At 45.6% G+C, this 21,627-nt stretch overlaps 2 protein-coding genes across 2 annotated transcripts; one reads left to right on the top strand and one right to left on the bottom strand.

The window, feature by feature from the left end:
• Positions 1-10,107: 10,107 nt before the first annotated feature.
• On the bottom strand, positions 10,108-11,238 carry LOC135372472 (uncharacterized). The gene has a single exon (XM_064606080.1). It carries the CDS (start codon positions 11,236-11,238, stop codon positions 10,108-10,110), a length of 1,131 nt encoding a protein of 376 aa, XP_064462150.1.
• A 6,050-nt stretch (positions 11,239-17,288) lies between these two features.
• Positions 17,289-19,346, top strand: LOC135372417 (uncharacterized). The gene is made up of 5 exons (XM_064606032.1): positions 17,289-17,546; positions 17,653-17,826; positions 17,905-18,049; positions 18,459-18,548; positions 19,273-19,346. Exons 1-5 carry the CDS (start codon positions 17,374-17,376, stop codon positions 19,282-19,284), a joined length of 594 nt encoding a protein of 197 aa, XP_064462102.1. The 5' UTR covers positions 17,289-17,373; the 3' UTR covers positions 19,285-19,346.
• Positions 19,347-21,627: the final 2,281 nt, after the last annotated feature.

Raw genomic sequence — 21,627 nt, 5'->3', positions numbered from 1 at the left:
AAGGTCAGGGTATTTCTGAAAGACCTCCTCGGCTCCCTCTACTATTCTTTTTTTGGAGAGCACACGTTCCAACAGAGACATCTTGCACTGTTACCTCGTCATTCCAGTAGATGTTCATGCGCAGTTCTTTCATGTCTGGGTGTGACAAAAGGAGGTCGTACTCAACGTTTTCAATTACCAAAGCCTTTGTTCGCTTGGTAATGGTTTGAAAACTGAACGTAACATTGGCCCATTGGTTATAAACGTTTCTTGTACCATCATAACTGACTACATCTATTGCCCTTCCGACGGTGATACACCCGTCGTTCACAATGTTTCTGTTTACTACACTGACCGATGCCCTACTGTCGATTAGCGCCTTGACGGGTTTCCCGTTTACAATGACATCGACATATAAAAGAGCCTTGTTGCACAGAAAAAAAAAGACTCACTTGATGTCAACGGGTGGGACTGTACACCCTCTTTTACTGTTTTTTTTTTATATATCCAGTCTGCCAACATCCTCAGGTTCCCGATAATCCACAGTCCTTACGGCCGGTGGACCTCGAACATGCCATGCACGATTGCCACCATCCTGTGATGACATGCCCCGCCGATCACGAAAGGAATTTGTGCTTCCAGCGCCTTGCAGAGAATCCCCCGAACTACGTGGTCCATTATCAACACACAGTTCCTTCAGGCACATATGCAGCTCCTCGACTGATTTAGGCGACTTCACCTGAACCTGTTTTTGCATGTCTTTTGTCAGCCCGTGCATCATCAACGGGACTAAAGATGTCGCCGGAAGGTTGCTGTCGGCAACCTGCAGTAATCGTCGCTTTTCAAAGAAATATTCCAAAGGGCTGTCTGATGATCTATACCGGAAGCACATGGGTCGGTCCCAACGTTCCACCGAAGTTTCTTCAAATGAGACTAGAAAATCCTTCTTCCATTCTTCCCATGACTGATCCGGATGGTCCTGCAAACGCAGCTCGTACCATTTCTTCGCTATTCCAGTCAAGAACATTCACATATTCATTACCCGGTCTTGATCTAGATGCCAGTAATTTTTGTCACAGGCATATTCGTAAAAGTTGAGCCAAGACATTGGGCTCGCTGATTGTTCGTCAAACAGATCGGGCTTGACTAGCTCAAACCTAGGCTTCAGGCTGCCTTTCAATGTGGTAGAGAATGCATCCATAAGTTCCTGATGTTGTTCCATTTGTCACTGTTGTTGCTGTGCCTGATACCACTGCAGTTCAAGAATTTGGGACAATATGGCATTGAAGTTCATGGCCCTCGACATCTCACAATTCTCTATTTTCCTAGAAATCAGCCTTTCGTAATCCGCCAGCTTGAGGTTTACCTTGACGGTCCCCTGCTGAACCAATTCTGGCACTGTCTGGCACCTACCTAGACATGTTGCATCAAATTCAGAGAGCTTCTTCCAAATCATCTTCGAACAGCACACATTGACTGGTGCAAGCAGCCAATGAAAGTGAGTTTGGCAGCTCAAGTCATGAGTACCTCTGTGGTAGATGCCTTGGCCAAATTCCGCAGCAGCCAGGATTTGAGAAGCCAGGGGCAACAGAACAGTTTCTGCGTCACATTATTAATAACTTTGGTGTGCTATATTCACAAAGTATCCGTCAAAAGCAGTGGAAGAAGCCCCTCAGCGACAGAAACATCAGCAATGTCAAAGGTCAGTTCAAAACAATCCAGAAGTACTTATCTGCACTTCGGGAGCACAGAGGTGGTCCAAGTCTGCTCAACACAGCCAGGAAGACAGGATTTCTGGGGTTCTAAATTTCAATGCAAGGTTTCGTTGATGTGTGTGAAGAAACAATAGCGAAGAAGAATGCGATCAAGTATTCAGAGTGTCGCCACTGGAAATTGTTTGCCACTGGAGAGCATTTCAATCCTCACTGTCAGCAGTGCAAGTGTACCATGTCCTGAAGAGGTGATCGACATAATTTCACGGAGACAACTCCTGCCAAATGTTGAGAAACACTCACTGAGTGTTGTTGAAGGAAATCACGGTTATTGTCTTGATCCAGGGAGAATTACTGACATCCCTTTTTAGGGCTGTGACATACATTGCAGCATTTGTGATGATGATGATGTTTGGGTTTTTTTTTGGCGCAAAAGCAACGAGGACTAGAGAGCGCCAAAACAGAGGATTTCAGCATTTCTTATGCGCCAGCTACGACTGTCCTTGATGTGCAGCACTTGGATGTCCTGACAGTTGCGTCCAGTGACTTACCTGCGTACTCACTAATTCATTGTAAGAGCAGAGGTGGGGTGTACACTTCAGAGGGAGTGGTTAAAATATCAAGGAAGTGTGAACAGATAGTTCTTGCCACAGTCTCGCACAACGAGCTGCCCAAAGAAAAATGTTGCACAAATCATTATGGCACAAATTGTCAACAAGCTGCACGACCAGGATCTGTTCCCGCCAATACACGAACACATGTTCAAAAGCTCTCCTCTCGAAAACAATCTACTCCACCTCTTCAGGTCGGTTGCAAGTCAATACGTCAACATACGGCTGCATCATGCCAGCAAAGAGGTGACAAGAAGTGTCCATGTAAACAAAGTCAGACAAATGTTCACTAAATTAACACAGTTTAAAGGACAGCAGCAAAGGATACTGCAACCGTGCACTGTGTGACCTTCCTTATGAACATGCCTAATGTGTAAAGGCTTTTTGTGCTGAAACTACTGAAATCAAGCGGATGTGTGTTGAAATATATATATATACTCACTTTATTTTTATGGCATCCTTCATAACCGGTGATAAGCATAATAAAACAAAGCCAACTTTTTGGTGGAACGACACCACAGAATAAAAATTTGTCATCTTCTTGAACCCAGTGGGAGGTTGCGGACAGTTCTGTTACACATAATGCACATCAGCCATTTTTTAACAGCGTGTAGAAGCTTGGGATGTACGCTTATCCTTCAAACATTCCTATCATTTAAACAGTGATACAACTGACGTGGACTGTGCAACAGACGTAGCCACCTGAGCAGTAGCAAATGAGATCAGATTCGATGAACGAGGGGCAACATCACCAAAAAAGCACAAAAACGAAAAACAAATTAGTAACTTTGCCCACCGAAACTGCCAATGAAGCGAACCAGGAAACTGACATTCATCCAAACAGGCAAAGAACTTGAAAAAACGGCAGATATAACAAATTTTGAGGCACCTCCTCCTGTGTTCTCAGCACCCACATCTGTTAGGACTCCTTCCGAGTATTTCCAGTCCATGTTTACAAGCGAGATAATCATGCATACCTGCCAGCAGACAAATCTCTATTCTGTGCGACAGACTGGATGTTCGCTGAACACTTCACCAAGTGAAATTCGTGCTTTCCTTGGAACTCTTTGTGAAGAATTACTGGTACATGATTGATTGATTGATTGATTGATTATGTGTTTAATGGCACAAAGGCAACAAAGGCCATAGAGCGCCAAAACTATGCTGAGTGTGTCGGAGACGATTATGGGAAAGATGATGTGAGAGAGAGTGTGGTAGTTAAAACCTATCTACAGGTATGAGCGATGAGCGATGATTGATTGACCAGGATAAGAGAGAGGGGGATGACGATAGCAAGCGAGCATGGCAGTTAAAAGTTATCTACAAGTGTGACAATGAGATATTTACATGAGGAGCTCGGTGATAATGGATAAAAGCGGAGCAATGCTTATCATCTACATCTGACTAAGAAACCCACACGTGGTCAAAAATTTGATTACGTTATCAAACGGCACAAGAGGGGTGTCACCCAGTAGAAGGGCTGGGTGGAGTGGGACATGGTATCTGTAGAATGCGGTGAAATACTGTTGGCGTTGGTGTTCGAAGTGAGGGCAGGATGCCAGTACGTGCAAGACAGTCAAGCTGTCACCGCAGTGCGCACAAGCTGGCGGATCCTGACCTCTGAGTAGGTGGTGATGCGTGAGCCATGTGTGTCCAATCCTCAATCTCGCGTAAAGAACTTCGGATGATCTGTTGATGTGTTCAGTCCGATGCGGGGGAGAAACGTGTGGCTGTGTGAGGTGTAGCTTGTTATTTTCTTCCATGTCCCACTCCTGCTGCCACTGTGTGCAGACAGCTCTCTTTAACACTGGCAGGATGTCTTGGTAGGGTAGTCCTAGAGCTGACTCCTCTTGTGCCAACGCTCGCCGAGCCTCACGGTCGGCTCGTTCATTCCCCGGGATCCCAGTGTGGCTGGGGACCCAGCAGAGACAGATTGAAAAGCCTCGGGAACAAAGTTGGGTCGCAAGCGCTCGTACTCGCTTGACGAGGTGATTCTTGCTGGTACATGCAGTCGAGGTTCTCTTTCACAGCTAAAACAATGTCCTAAAATGGTTCCAGCAGCTTCAAAGATACATTAACTATGCAGACAACCTTGAGCAAGCCAATCACTCTGGACAAGTGTGTCTTCTAAATGTGCTGTAAGGCAAGCTCAGCTCAGCTGGCATCATCCATGACATGCTGCAGCACCAGGGTAAAACCACATTCATTGGTGCACAGGTGATACAAGATGGGAACAATTTGCTATTTGGATCCAATGTTGTGGTTCCAAAAGAATTCAAGATCTCGGAAACACTGTGTTGTTCTTTGATAACCTTTTCACAAGCTTCGACCCCATCGAGTATCTGAAAGACAACCTGAACATTCATAGGGAGTGTGCGACACCTAAAGGAGGCACGCGGTCTCCCTGCGACAGCGCCGCAAACGGCATGTTCGGTGTCGGTTGTGGTGATGCCTTCTGCTGTGCGCTGATTGATTTAATATGTTGCAGATGTGTTTGCATGTATGCGATGGCTACAAACATAGTTTTGAGGACCAGCCTTCGCAGAGCTGATAGTGCAGGATTTTTTAGAGGTGCAAACGAGGAGAAAGGGAAAAAACTATAGAACAGCAATTATGTTTTTGATGTGTCAGAGGAAAGCAAGGGCCATCAGTCGTCTGTATTGAAAGGACGCTGCATGCGGCAAGCGAACGTGAACCTTGAGGCGTACTCAGTCGTAATTGAGGTACGTAACATTTTGCTTGACACAGCAATGTGTTCCTGTAACCCTGGCTGCGTCTACTAAAGCAGCGCCGCTGCCAGCGCTGTCAGCGGATGGCAAGTTTCCGTCGACCAGGGCAGCGCGCTCGTTTCGTAGACAACCTGCTGTCGCAGCGCCGCTGCTCCCGCTGGCCAGCGCAGGCAGCAGGTCGGGAGCCGCTGAGCGCGCTGCTGCTGGCTGTGTGACGTCACGATAGCAGACGACATCGCCCGCTGCGTAGTTTGAACATGGCGTCCACATCGACTGCTGGGCTCATCACTGTCACAGTGGCTACCCGACGCCAACATGCAGCCTATACGGGTCGTGGATACATGAACTAACCTCAAACGATGTTGGTGACATTCTAAAATCGGTCTCGAAGCGGTAGGGTTTGAACCGACATACGCTTTCGGCGAGACTAACCTGAAGGCGGCTCTCGTGCATGGCCTCGGATTCTTTGTCTGTTTGCTTTTTTGTAGTAAGGACGGAAAGCGCGCCAGTTATACACAGCTCTTCATCTGTCTCGGAGGCTTCGGAAATAAAAACATCCAGTAATCGACTGCGCGGTACCATCGGGGATCTCGTCGTCTGCTCGTTGGCCGCCATTTTCAGCAAAACCAGCGAGCTTGTCTACTAAACCAGCGCCTGCTGTCGCTAGCGCTGCCCCCTACCGGTGCTGGCGGCGCTTTTTTAGTAGACGCAGCCCCTGTATTCACACGAGTCAGTTTTCTGCCGGCAGCAAGTCGGGAAGGAGTGAGAGGATATCCAGATAAACGAGGTCACTACGCGTCTGAAGACGCCCGCTCGTTATCTAGCATTCACACGAGTCATTTTCCCGGCGGCTGTCAGTTTTCCGATCTCTTCTGTATTTGCGCTTGAATTTCGTGTCTAGCGTAGGATGGACCCAATGAAAGAAAAAACTCCTTGCGCTTGGGCTCCTTGTGGATGGTTCACAGTGCATTCACGTGAGAAACGGGACAAGATATGGGCCAAAGAATAAGTTCCGAAGAAGCGCTATGGAATGTAAAACAGCATTAACCCAAATCTCCGCGTGGACGACCCAAACGCCTGTCGGAGCATTTTGATAATAGACGTTGTCACATTCGGTTTTATTTTCCACTAATGAAGCGTATCTCGATGCTGAGCATCAATATAGGCGCTACAGCGTGCCGACAAGTGATGGACTGGCGATGAAGCTGTGATGTCGAGCTACAGGTAGTCAATAATTAATTAAATTAAATCAAATAAATTTTTATTTTCCTTTCGGTAGGACGAGTAGCTTCCAATTATTATGTTTTTATACATGTATTGGAAACGTGCAAGCGAACGATGATGTGTAGTCAACGTCTGTCCAGCGAAAGATATATCCACGTTTATAAAATTCATGCTTTGTATTCCGTGTCTGTGTCATCTGACTTAGAGAAAAAGCTTCCTATGCAACACTACATTGTAGGCATCTATCTATGCATTGCATAATTGTTCCAAAGCTACTGCGCCGGTGTGTCGTTGCACCACTTTCGCGGTAAAGCCGAGCATCGTTGGCGTTCCAATTCAGAATTGGCCATAGTACAGTGAATGCCATTGTATGTGACACATACAGAACAATCCTGATGAAATAAAAAGCAATCGCGATAAGTATCCGTTGCATCACCTTCTCCTTCTGCCGGCAGCAGACGCCGTCGGTCGTCAGAATCTGTGCCGGGAGGACAAGATATCCGGCTGCCTCCGACTGCCACTCCGGAGATCAGAAAGTGGTGACGTGGCGAAGAGCGCCGGTCACGTGGCACCAGAGAGCGGTGACGTTCCCTGCCGCCTGAGCGTCAGCCGGCAGAAATCTGACTCGTGTGAATAGAGGTTAAACTCACTTCATATTAACATTAGCTGGGAAAGTAAGTTATGTCCGTACCCAAATGCAACTCAACAATTATATTTCTTTCTGCTTGATGTACGAAAACAAATTAATCAAGCGCATTGTAAATGTAAAGGTACAGTGGAAGGTAACCGTAAGCATGCAGCAGCTCTCGTAGCATATGTAAACAATGAAGATCCAACCACTCAAACCTCACAATTGGACAAGTGGAAAACGCCTTCGAACAAGCAGTTGAAGCTGTACACTAAAGGTGTCGAATTCATGAACATGTTTAATCCAAAATCTTCTCCCGAAATTTGCACGGCACCCAGTCGAACCTCGTTAAAACGAAGTCGCTAATTACAAATTTTTTTTCTTCACTTGGTTGGCCATGGGGGGTTCTATGGGGATTTTTTTTCTACAACTAAGCAATCTCTTCTATTTTCATCCCATTTCCCATCTCAAATTTCTTATCGCGGAATGACTAATCCACGAAGATCAGCGATGCTGCGTACATGTCACCGATGAGGCGAATGACCTCTGTTGAGTAAGAAGAACTAGCCTCCGTTCAGGTTGAGAGACAGACATCGAATGCCTCGTTTATTGCTCAGGGCGAGCTCGGTTCATCCCCCAGTCTTCCTCCTCCTCTAATTAAAGGGGCCGTAAACAGACCACCAAACATTTCTGAAATAATTATACCCCATGAAAGAACGCATATCATAAAGCCCAAATGTACATTTTGTTGAGGTCGTCCCAGCTCATTGACCCATATAACTTCCACACAACCCATATAACATATGACATCGCACGCGCATTTTATCTTCAACTTCTTTTGCACTTGTGGTGCGTGCATCACGCGCGTACAGCACCTCGTGAAATAGTGACAGTGGTTGTATGCTTGTTGGTCACATCACATGTGAAGTCAACCACGCTCATGAATGGTGTGCTCATCTAGCTCACCGTATTTCACAATTGTCCTATGTGCACAGGATTGCCGACACATATAATCCTTTATTTACAGTGCTGTCCAACCAAGTTACGCCGTGCAATGCAAATGCTACAGGAGCAAAACGAAAACACAGGCGCCATACACAGTAAACATAACTCTATGTGTAGGGCCAGCTGTTCAGTACGCTCACTGTAGCTGTCCAGCAGGAAGCGGAGGGTACTGCCACCACCTTCTGGCGGTACTACGGGTCCTATCGAAGCTGAAAAGCCTCGGGTACAATGAACCGCTGCAAGAACTGGCACCAACAGAACACCCACAACAATGGAGGCGACCACGCACATCAATGGCACCCGAAATTGTTATGAATGTTAACTGGCGTAGAGTTGCAGAAGGTTGCTCAGAAGCCCCTTTGCCATGCAGGCTCTATGACACTCGTAAGCGTGTGCGCACGGAGGACCAAAAGCGAGAGGCCTCACAGACACTAGCAGTCAGGTTACAAGAAGGAGGTTGCAGTACCAGTCTTGTGGATGTTCTCGGTTCAGCCTCAAGTTGTTCGTATGTTGACACGAGTTTTGGACGAGCCCCCCGTGGCTCTACAATGGATGTTCAGTTGTCACCTCTCCCACCAGATTATACTGCACTGGTTTCCCTTGGGAGACTTCATGCTGTACCATCTGGTCCCATACCAATCTTCACCTTATTTAAGGATGAACCACAGTGGACGCCTCCTCAAGATGTGGCTCACGTCTCGACTCTGAAGGTAATGTTACAACTTTTATACGGTTTAAATACAGTGTAGCTTAAACTTGCCTGAAAACATCTCGTTTGGACAATTTTCGCAATTATCTGCTAATGACTTAAGCGGCTCTTGAAAAGGATGCTTTCACACTTTAATATCTGAAGAAATTTCGAACAGAAAAAAAAAAAAAAAAAAAAAAAAAGAACATTGGCCGGTATGTCTTGCAGAATGCTGTTTGTAATAAATCTGCATGGTGGCATTCCAGATTCTTTTTTTGCATATCAAGTGTAAAATTTCAGTTGCGCCATTATTGCAGAGGACCCTTCAATGTTGTGACGTGATGCATAGACAATATTTGTGCAGCTGAATATTAACATGTTTTTCAGAACATATGTTTGTCAGAAGAAGAGGCAAGGGATATGGAAAGGGACACCAGGCAGCAGTTTAACAGCTCTCTATGGCAAAAAGCACGGCTAAATAGGCTGACAGCATCACGATTCGACATGGTGCTGAGACGTAAGCAACCATGGACAAAGCGAGGGGAAAGCAGTTGCCTGGTGCACCGAAGTGATGGAACGTCTTGGCCATAATGTCATGGTTCAGAACTGTGGACTAATGGTCAGGCCAGGTAGTCCCTGGCTGGCAGCCACACCTGATCGTGTTATTTATGACCATCATGAGCAGCCTTCATATGGACTGTCGGAGGTGAAATGCCCCTGGACGAAGAGATCCACGACTCTGGAGGATGCCCTCGAAGATTCCCGGTTCTGTATAGAAATTGTGGACGGTAAACCCAGACTGAAGGAGACCAGTGTGTACTACCCCCAGGTCATGGGGCAAATGTATTGTGCAAACATGAGGTGGAGTCACTTTGTTGTGTATTCTTCAGGATGGATTATCATTAAACGTGTGGATTTTTCAGATTCAGCCTGGTCAGGAATGAAAAAGAAGTTGGACAGCTTTTATTTTAATGACGCTCTGCCATTTATTGTTCAAGGTGAGCAGGCAAACTTGACGTGAACTATGCACGAGTATTCTTCCATTATTTTTTCGACTGTACATTGAACACAGATTTATTTTTGAGCAAATGTCCTTTAAAAGTTCTTAGGTTACATATTCAAGCAGGGTAAGGGATTACATGACTTACTATACATAGGGAGTGACTCCTTAAGTATACATACTCAGCATTTCCTAAGCAATCTAGTCAGTGTGCACTACTTGGAATAAAGCTGGAACAGTTTCATCTGAATAGTCTTCACTTCAATAGTCTTCACTTCACAACACTCAGGCACGATTTCACCAAACACCGGTTAACTTTGAACCGAGATCAAATGTTGCTAAAACTTGAAGTTAATGCTCAATTCTTTTTGCAAACGTCAGTTGGTGACGCAATGAATGTTTCAGTGACAATAACTCCCTTTCGTGAAGCACAGTTAAGGGATCGCTCATCTCTGTTCAGGTGTTAATCGGCGTTGGTGAAACCGGGTCTTAATTTGCTTGCGTGTCATGATTCCTTTACAACTGTGCAATTCAGGTATCTTTTATCAGAGATGATTGAAAGTTAGTCAGTATAACACACACAGTCCACAGCTGATCGATCAGGGGAGCCATTGTTATGGGTATGCGACGATCGAATATGTGGAAGATTTTGATCCTTTGAATTCTGCACTCAACGTGAATGTGGAGTGATGCTATTGCTTCAGTTTGCAGCACGTCATCTTCTGCAAACTGTTGTTGTCTCAGAAATGGTGGTATGTTCAGCTCCACTTTCAGTGGTTCCAGAAGGTCACCGATTGTGAAGCCTTTGTCTGCCATGACGACATCTCCCTCCGTGAACGGGAGTGAAAGAAATCCACTTTTCTTGACAAGTTCTCTATCCGAGATGGATCCTGTAGCCAGAGCTGACACAAATGTGACAAGGCCATCTGGTGATATTCCAACCAGACCTTTGAATGTGTTGCATGATTTGTAGTTTGAGTATGTCTCAGACTGTAGAACAAAAGAACTTGGGACTTCACACCTTATTTCTGTGGCATCAATGATGACCCGTGTCCTTGGATACTTATCCACAAAGGCTCGTGGCATGTTCTTGTCAACAATTTCCCGGGTGGCCCATAGTGGTAGCTCACACAGACGTAGGTACAAGAAGTTTATCCAGTCAGTGCAGAGTCTACTCATGGTGCTCTGGTGGATGCCAAAACGATGCCCGAGGTCTTTTTGGAACAGTCCAAGCTTTAGTCTGACCATCACTAGGACCAACTGGTCCTCTGTGCTGAGAACAGTTTTTCGACCCCGCCGGGAAAATGCTGGTTGGTCGTCATATGGCATACCCTCGTCTTGTGATGCTGGACCAAGGTAGTCAAGAAGGGCTTTGAAGACTCCATAGCTGGGCAGCCCAGTGTAAAATTGAAAGCTGTCATCATCATCCTTAAATCTATCAACGGAAAATTCTGCGGGCACAGCTTCATACTCTCTACACCTTTCCTGGAGCAGCTCATTTTCCCATTGCAGTTTCGCTATTGTTGATTTTGCTTCTTTCAATTCTCGCTGCAGCTCTTGTATTTGCCTTTCTTCCTTTGTCAGCACATTTTCATTTTCATTCTGTTGCTGCATGTTGTAGGTTAAGCCTGGATCGCTTTGCCCCTCCTGTGCATTGTTCATGGTGTCAAACACAGTGTCCGCGGCTAGTGAAGCATTTTCTATGGGTGACAATGCGCCCTCGTTCTGCTGTATCTCTTGTAGCGGTCGTGCGCTAGCTTTTTGTGGCCTTAGCGGTATGATTCTCTGCAGTGGAGCTCTACGCTTCTTTGGCAGCTCACGAAATGAAAACACAGAAGGGATGACTCCGTCATGTAGTATCCTCCGCCCACTTAAACATTCCTTACGAAGTCATCAGCAATGAAGTGGTTCGAACAGATGCGAGCTGTGTCTACGTCGAGGTCTGGAACACGCTTTATGGCAACGAGACATCTTTTCCGGAGCTCTTTGTCTGCTGGAAAACAGTGAAAAGAGACCTGTAACCAAAAAACCAGAAACATTTCGGTGTGATGATCAATAAACAATGTACTAGCAAGTATGTATTATATATAGGCACCCATAAATGGGCACCAAAAAAGAAACCGACTGTGCACGCATAGTATGCGTAATTTATTGTGTCGAGATTCGTGCCTGATGTACGTACCGGACGTGTTTAATGCCATCGTTGTGTATAATCCTAAGCGTAGAGAGCGAATTTATTCGCAACGGCTAGGGAGTCCACGTTTTGGAACAACAAATAAATTAATGATAATGAATAGGGAAATTCGCGTTGGTTTCGGACAAACCGTCCGCAAAAGGCTGATTAAGTTGCACAGGACACCTTGGCTTCCGTTGCAAGCTTATAAAAGTTGGAGAACGCACAGTGAAAGGGGAGCAGCCTACGAACTGGCGGGAGGGCACTCGAACGGGCAATTTGTCTTGTGCAGTGCTTATCAGTTTGGGTACTGTTGCTACTTTACTCTTGTGTCGGTATCCTCACCCTTACTTTCCTCACACGATGAACCCCTTCCCAGCCATGTGGAATTGTTGACATTTCTCAAGCAAATTAAGTAATTCGAGTATGAAACAGATTTCGCTCACCTTGCTCCCGTGTTCTCCAATATTTCCACTCTGAGTGCAACGTGGAACGACACAGTATGACGGCATCGCCACGCAAATCAACAAAATTGGCTTGAATAAATTCACAAACCAGCAAAATAGCCAAAATTCGCTGACTGCATAGTCCTCGCTTACAAACGCGCCATCAAAGAGCCCTTGAACATGGCAAACGGCCTCCTGTTGACGGCGGCGCCCGACAGATGGCTCTGAATTTCGTATAAGGTCTATTACCAGCCAATAAACATACTTCGTTATCAGCTGTGAGTCGGAGCGCTCAGTTTGTTTGTGTGAAACGACGTTTTGCGCTCTGTGGTTCTGAAATTCAACGTCATGACATCTTCAACATCCACGGCTGGCGCAAGCGTCAACAGTTTGGCTGCTATCACATGACGCGATTCGAACACGGGTTCCTCCCAGTCACGACGTGACATGGCCAGCACGCTATCCACTGTACCACACGAGCTGGTGACGCAGTTGCTGCGTGGCTCAAACCAAAGTACGGCAGCCCAGTTGTCGGAACCATTCGAAGATGACGAAGATGTTCCATCGCGCACCTACTATACACCTACCTAAGATTCCGGAACTGTAGTCCCGGATATTCATTCGCGCTCGTGGTGTCCTGCGTGCTACTGCCCAGAAAACGTAGTGCGCATAGGATACCTAAATTAAACGCATTTCTTTTTCAGTTTGAGGCTGTAACTGTTTAGATTTTGAACAGAAGAGGATTCACGTTCATCAGTCCAATTCCGCATTTGCAATAAAATCATACGTGGAACACTCGATCGTAATTGGTGAGGAAAGCGCTACGTCAAAATGACGTAAAGTTAGAGCGCGGGGCAGAGCTAAACTGCGAAAGAGTGCAGTGAATATTTCATCCGTATGCAAACACCTTTTGTTTTTGAACGTTAGTAATTGCAAGGAGTTTTCACTGCATAAGTTTCAATAATATAACACAAAGAAATGTGCACCTTTTGTACCTGTTTACGGCCCCTTTAACCGATCTTCAACAACCTCAATGAGCGTTCGCGTCCTAGCCTGGCACTGCGCTCTGCATTCTCTCGCTTCCTCCTCGCCACGTCTCCACCTCAGCGGCCGGTCCTCGTCAACTCACGTGACCACATGTAACGTGACCCATTCCCTCTGACTTCTGGCAGTGTGGGCAACGTGGGTACACCTTCGACTACTGGTACGCCATGTCTCGCAAACGGAAAGCGCTGTCTTTGGAGATGAAAATGCGGATCCTGCAGGATGTTGACGGTGGCACGAAAAAGAAGAATGTCGCCGAGAAGTACGGGATTCCTGCCAACACCCTTTCAACGATTCTGAAAGCAAGGGAGAACATCAAAGCAAGCTTTCAAGGTACGGCATCCCTCGCAAGTTCCCGAAAAAGGTTGCGGAAGTGCACGTTCCCCGACGTCGACGATGTCACGTTCAAGCCAACGTTCAAGTCAAGATGTCTCAACAAGGTGAGCGACATCGTCGTGCGCAATGCTATCGCGACGAGGCAACAAGTGATAACAGATTTTTTTCAAATAAATATGCTTTTTTGAGTGCTCATTTTGTGTTGTAGCCTGACTGTATCATACCCCAGTGTTGTGCACACACTTGTTCGTAGCTTAGCGGCAATCTCCTGCATTTTCTCGAGGCATTCTTTTAGTACGAATTTCGGATACAACGAACAAATTTGCGGTTCCCGTGAGACTTCGCAATAACAAGGTTTGACTGTATAAACATGAACAGCACAAAAGGGCTGATGTGAAAAGCCTATTTGCAACTCCAAGATAATTCTCGTTGCCTCGAAGAGCCGATGCCTTTTACAGGGTGGTCCACTCCTTGCTTTGGATCATCAGAGTATCCAGGAAATTACTTAGAAGGCATAGAACACGTCATGCTAGATGACTGTATGTGCAACTCCACAGCGGTGACAACTGTGCATCAAAGCATGTGCCTTGAGTGGCACTTGTTGAGGAGAGGAAGACATTCAGCAAGTAGCAAAGCACACAGACTCAGGGTACGCAAGGCTGACTTTGAAATGCTAGCGCGTAGCCTCTGCAATCAATCACGGTTTGGCAGTAAAGCGTGTAAGTACAGCAGTGAGATAGAAACCAGTGCCACAAAAAATTATGAGGAGCAAGGTTGTAGAGTCATATGGGTCGGCGTAGTTATTAGCAAGGTCCAGGGCTGTGGTCCTGTCCACACACTGCACCTGTCCATTCAGGGTAACAATGAAAATAACTTGTCGCCATATTTTGGTAGCAAGAGAATCGTCTGGTATGAACCAATACGACATTGCACTGATTGATAATGTCAGGTAGACCGCTCTACTACTACCTTTGGGTACTACCTTTCACATCAGAGAATATTCCAAGACCAAAGTAACGAAGAAAAGAGCCACAGTTCTCAGCATCTCATATCAGCAAGAAAAGTCAGAGAGGTCTTTCATAACACACACATTTCGAAAAGCCTTTCCACTTTGCAAGCAACTTGCGCAGTTGGCTGCTGATGTAGCTGAGCACCAGTTCTCTGAAAGGATTCAAGTACTAGAGGACTTTGTCAAGGCCTGGGAAGGAGGGACGGACGTCAGTGTGGTTCAACAAATTGAAATTGAGGATGCCAAGCCCTTCCATTACCTTCATTCTGCAGACTTTCATAACACTGAGCATGCGGAGGGAAGTGACGAACCTGTTAAAGACAATTGCTGCTCCAACCAGTCATGGGCAACCGAGGATGCCATGGCCTTGCATGACCCTCATTCTGCAGACTTTCATAACATTGAGCATGTGGAGCAAACTGACAAATCTCCTAACGACAACTGCAGTCCCAGCCAGTCATTTGCAGGCCAGTCATTCACTGAGCGGATTCCTGAGGACAAAGACCGTATGTACATTGAGCATGCAGAAGAACCTGCAGTAGCAAAGTGTGAACCATGTCCCTTAAATCAAGTCTGCATAGCTGCAAATGAAGAACAAACTGTATCTCCAGGAAATGTCAGCGCCTGTAATGGCACGATCAAAAGCGAGTCAAATAACGTTGCCCAAGAAGGTCAAGCTCCGCGGTCGCCTGCGAGGTGCCGAGAAGAGCATGACTGGCCTGTCGAAGAAGCCGATATACATGACAAAACGGTGTCCCGTGGAACCGTGGAAAGCCAAGAAGGGGAAGGGAGCAAGAGAGTTTGTTCTACTGCATGTAAACCTGTATTCATATAAGTCAGTTTTTTTGCCGGCTGATGCTCAGGCAGCAGTGCTCGTGACTGCTCTCTGGTGCCACGTGACCAGCGCTTTTCACCGCGTCACTCCTTTCTGGTCTCCGGAGCAGCAGTCGGAGGCAGCGGGATATCTTCACCTCCCGGCACAGATTATGACGACCAGCGGCAGAAGGAGAAAACGACGCAGCGGATACGGATCGCGTTTGCTTTTTATTAAATCAGAATTGATCTGCATGTGTCTCATACAACGGCATTCATTGTATAGTGGTAAATTCTCAATTGGAACTAAAAAGATGCTTGGCTTTACCCTGAAAGTGGTGGAAGGACACACCGGCGAGGCAGCTTCGGAACAATACATATATGGATGCCTGCAATGCAGTGTTGCACAGGATACTTTTTCTCTCCGTGACACGAAAGAGACACGGAATACATAGTATAAGTTTTATAAAAGTGGATATATCTTTCGCTGGACAAACCTTGACTACACATAATCGTTCACGTGTACATTTCCAATACATGTATAGAAACATAACAACTGGAAGCCACTTTTCTTACCGAAAATAAAATAAAATTGAATTGATTTAATTTAATTAAATTGATTATTGCCTACCTGTAGCTCGATATTGCAGCGTCATCGCCAGTCGATCACTTGTCGGCACGCTCAGCATCGAGATATGCTTCATTTGTGAAAAATAAAATAAAATGTGTCAATGTCCATTCTCAAAATACACTGACAGGAGTTTGCGTCAGGAGTCACTAAATAGGGGTCCCTATCTAGTGACTCTAGGTCGTGTCGTCATAGTGCTTATTGAGCATCTCTTCTTTGACCCATATCTTGCCCGGTTTTCCATGTGAATGCACTATGCATCATCCCCAAAGAGCGCAAGTTCAATACGTTTTCTCTTTCACTGGTCCATTCTGCGCTAGACTCAGATGAAATGCAAGCTCGAAAACGGAGACAGAAGGGATCGGAAAACTGACAGCTGTTGGAAAACTGACTTGTGTGAATGCTAGAGAACGAGCAGGCGTCTTCAAACGCGTAGTGACCTTGTTTCTCTCGGATATCCTTTCACTCCTTCCCGACTTGCCGCCAGCAGAAAGCCGACTCGTGTGAATACAGGGTAAGAAACAGGCAGATGGTGATGCTCGTTTGGTTTGTTGGCAGAGCAAAGGCTGTCAAAACCTGTCAGAACAAGACAGTACTTGGTAAGTGCTATTTTTCATGTGCTAGTTTTCCTATTTTTATTTATCCTCCTTACAACTTAACCTTATGTCCTTAAGTCTTGCATTCCCTCCATGGTACTTGACAGGAAAGGATATGAGGAATGTTTTTGGGTATACTTAACTCATTACAGATACATGGGTTAACTGCAAGTATGCATCATCGTCACCATTACAAATGTTTCACGCCCCACTACCCTTAATGAAAGTACCCGAACAGTTTGTGTTGAAGTATACGCTCCATCCGGTGGGACGCCCAAACGGTTTCGCCAGTAGAGTCTACCGGCATAGGTAGCTCTCCTGCTTGGTGATGATACGGGTCTCTCCCCCCAGTCTGGCGGGAGGGGCAAGGCACTTATGTGGACACACATTAATAAATGTGCACTTACGATGCCGCAATGTTGTTGCAGTGTTGTTTATACGTTGCTCGAGTGTTACAAATGCATGTTGCAAATGATGTTAAAGTAATGGACATTAGCGACGTTTGGGCAACGTCACACATTGACATTGATGAAATGTTGCCATACCATTCGGTGCTACCTGAGGTGTGTTCAACAAATATGGATGTAACGCTTTACAATGTTGTATGGGGACCGCGCGCAACAGTTTTCTGCCGACGCTAGCGCCACGCCGAGGCGAAATGAGGCGCGACCGCATGGTACCAAACCAATGTGCAGCGGTACGCGGTACGGTGCGAAGGCAGCGATACACCGAGATTCGTGCTAGTTTATGACATGGATCCTCGTAGTAAAAGGAAAAAGGGAAGTTACTGCTGTGTCGTTGGATGCCACAATAACAGAGCTGACGCAAGAGGGAAGCAACCTGCCATTAAGTTTTACTCGTTCCCGAACAAGTGGTATGAACAGGAACGCCGACGTCGGTGGATTACAGCTGTACGACGGGTCAAGTAAGTAACGTTAGTTGCTTGACATATTTTATGGAGATAATTCGGTCCATCGAGTTGTTTCTTTTTCTTTTATTTCAAACCACACACACGTTTGCTTTTCGCGCAGCGAGGATGGCACTGACTGGGAGCCGAGCCCCACAAGCGTCATATGCAGCTCGCACTTCGTTGGAAATGAGAAAGCCGTTGATGAGGCGCACCCAGCCTACGTTCCAACGGTTTTCCCGGAAGTGTACAAGAAAAAATCAGCCAGACCAGTGGATGTCATTGAACGCTACGAAAGGTAGGCTATCATGTCTGGGCAACTTGCTGACTACCATCGGTGACATTTTCTCACTTTCTTTCGCCGCCGAAATTACAGATCCAAGAAACGTACCCATTCTGATGGCAACACTAACGCCACCCGGCACATGGAAATTCCTGTTGCAACCACAGACATGAATTCCTCATGGCTACATATTGAAGACATGATTGACTGTGATGTGGAACATGGCCTAATATCCACGGTAAGTATGACCTGACACCACTGTAGCAGTCGCCCGCGTCTTTTTGCTGTCTACACACCATGGATTCCTACAAACTACCCCGACTTCATACGCTGTAGCATGTAGCCCAAAAATAGGATGACACAAATTACGCATAAATGTACTCCTGCTACCTTCTCTGTGGTGTGCTCTTGAACGACAGTAGTGTTATTTTACCACATCAACACTAATAAAATGCTCAAATTTTATCGAATATCAATGTTTTTTTCTTGCCAAGAGCAAGGAAAAATATTGCATATGCAGCGTTTTTACTGCATGTTTCCAAGGTTTTTAGCGCATAGTTGAACCTATAATTACAGAGTTTTTGGGGCATATTTATCCACACTCTAATGATAACAAAAGAGATAATCATCTGTGATCTCTCATGCAGGGCACGCAGACAGAAGCCACCAGCCAGTGTGATGTTGGTACCTTCTCCGTCTTGATGTGCACAATTTTGGACAATGCCGGCAGCACACAGGTTAGCCACTTGTCTTGTACTGAAAGTGCAGTTCAGGCAACGCCGCACACCAAGTCATCTTCGACTGGCCCAGATGACCGTGTTTGCATTTTCCAAGGCTATGACAGCGTTTGTGATGATGCAGCAACAGTGCAGGAGTTATGTGGGATAAGCCTACAAGGCTTTGCATTACTTCTTAGTTTGCTTACTAGCCTCAGAGTAAAGTCAGTCAGCATTACTGTTCCAAACAAGCTGCTAATGTTTTTGATGAAATTGAAACTAGGAGTATCGTTCTCAAGTTTGGGTACGTTGTTTGGTGTGCATCGATCAACAGCAAGTAGAGTATTTTTTCTTGTCCTCACGAATCTGGTGACCGCAACCAGGGACTGGATTTTTCCTCCGTCACTAAGCACCGTTAGAGCTACAATGCCACACTGTTTTAAGGAGTGCTTTAAGGAGTGTTTTAAGGAGTACTGAGTGCACCTGAGTGTGATTAAGACTCTGTGTTTTAGTGTAAAAGTGAAACGTGAACTCAAATCCCGTAACAATATTCCATGCTGGTTTTGTGAAATCAGATATGCTAGCAAACTACTGTTGTGAAAGTAGCATTGCAATTACAGAAATGTTTGGCAAGAACGAATATGTGAGAATATGTCTTTATGTAGCTACCTATGTTTAAAGGAGACTTAATGTCGCGAAAATTAAGACTGCGAAAATTTTTACTTTTACATACCCTTTTTTACAGCTCATGAAATAAAACTCAAAAACACAGGGCTCTAATTATGATTCATTGTGCTGTATACATGCTGCACTCTGTACCTATGCAAGAATAAAGTAGACAACTCTGCTGGCAGTGTTGAATTTTAATCACCAGTTACTAGCTATCTTGGGCAACATGTGTGTAAAATAAAATACCTCAAGCTTGGGAATAAGCTCACTGAGGTAATCATCATCACGTGGAACCATTACGTTGATGGACTGTGCCTCAGAAAAAACAAAAAAAAAAGTTTCGCTAACATTCATAATATACATTCCAATTTGCACTTGAGTATAGTACTGATGTGTTCTCCTAAGTGTGAGTTTCCCATCTTCGTAGCGCAGGTATGGGACGTAGCTTGTCTCTGCTGTATGATCTATGATAGGAAGTCCCTTGCGACCGAATGGACACTTGACTTCAAGTAAATAAAGTCCATCATCCAGCCGCAGAACACCATCCGGACTAGCGCAGAGCCACTTTTGCTCGGGGTGCACTAGTAGGCCAACCTGGAACAGGAAATGGGAGAAAAATGACATACACCGTATACTACAATGTTGACAGCAGTAATACCTGATATACTGTTGAGGGGAATTTCCTTTGAAATTCTTGTACAGCTACTCCCTCCATCTGAGTTCCTGAACAAAATAAAGAGCAACATGCCACAACTCTCACAATCATAGAAGGGCTTTTGTAACACTAAATTACCGATAAGTTAGCATGTCATGTCACTTGTCATTTCATATCCATATTTGACATTGGCAAAATGTATTCACAGGTTGGGTTACGTGTTTACCATAAGCCGTGGCTGCAGTTTTCAGTGGCCGAACTGTTGTCAGCATTGTGGCAAGCTTGTCAAAGTCATCCACCCTGGTCCATATTCTGTGGGTCTGTGTGCTAGTAATACGGAGTTGTCTCTCCCGGAACCATCTGCACATGAATGTTTTTAGTCCCAATACATTCCTGCCACTAGCATACAATAATACAACCATGAACACATTGCACACAACTAAAGCAATACAGATCGTAGCTACGTACAAATCGTAGTACAGATTTACCTTCCATTTGTTCTTTGGCCTCGCGTATCCAGTCCAACGTCAACTGAGCTGCGGGAAGCTATGACGTCTTTGTAAAGTCTTACTGATTTATCATTTAATTCTTTAGTCCAGTCCTTCCTCGCAAGGACCAGCCTTGGTTTTGGCCCAATTCTTGCAACACTCATTGCATGAAATAGCTTCCTGGTTGGATTACCAATGAGCAGCTCAGCCAACAATTCAGTATCATGTTTGATAACGGCAGCATCAACAAGAGACGTGAGCACAATTCTGCAGTCTTTTTGAACTGGGTCTTCATATTCATATTTGAGGTTTTGAACTAATGAAGTGCAAAATCCAGGAAAGTGTCTCAGGATGTAGGTCGGTGAGACTGGCTTGCATACTGGCTTGAATAAATTGGCTTGTTCTTGAAAAAAAAAATGAACAGGTTGCAGGTGTATAAAGTTAATTGGGGCTGACATGAGACATGCTGCAAAAATACTGGTGCACGTGATGATCTACGTATGCATATCAAGTTGGTGCAGAGGTGGCTGCTAATTTGCACATGCAAGCTTCGCATTTCAGCATTTCCGACGACACATGCATCAAGTCATTGTGGCAGATTGGTTTGTGAACTACATACTACTCACCCGAAAAGAGTTCCTGGAGAGGTCTCCTTAGACCCGTATCTGACAGTGACGTTCCAGGCCTGCCCCATGCTTGTGGTAATCCGGTGCAGGAGTCATCTTCAGGGCAATTCACGGTGACGATCACAGCCGCGACGTGCTTACAGCGGCCAACAATGCCACCTTTACAGGTACAATGTGCTCCGGCGATTGTACGCGGGATCGGTGGCTGAAGCTACAGAAGTTTAAAAAGAAATGTGAACCGCGATGAAGGAGGCAGAAGAAACATCAACAACAACAACACTTACATGAACGACAATAGGATGAGGTGACTCACCGCAACAATTGCGGTACCATACCTCAGTGCATGCGGTTTAATATATGAGTGGGACGACAAAGAAGAAACACCAAGGGCAACACAATCATGTCTTACGCAAATCACATCTTAGGTAGAAGATCTAAGAAAATATATTTTGGAACAGCCCGGAACAGGTAGACGATGGTTAACGAAAGAGCCGACTACGCAGAATCGTCAACTACGGCATTCAAGAACTACCATTTATACACAAAAGTACTAGTTTTCTCACCTGAGCTGTTATCTTGTAAATGCGCGCGGTTGTCTGCGCCAGGCACTGCGCGGTCATCTTGGATGCCCCGTCCGCGAAAACCTCTTCTCGCAGGCACTT

This window comes from Ornithodoros turicata, unplaced genomic scaffold, assembly GCF_037126465.1.
Source record: "Ornithodoros turicata isolate Travis unplaced genomic scaffold, ASM3712646v1 Chromosome15, whole genome shotgun sequence".
NCBI lineage: Eukaryota > Metazoa > Arthropoda > Arachnida > Ixodida > Argasidae > Ornithodoros > Ornithodoros turicata.
The sequence above is the reverse complement of the archived record's forward strand: the minus strand, read 5'-3'. Positions and strand labels throughout refer to the sequence as shown.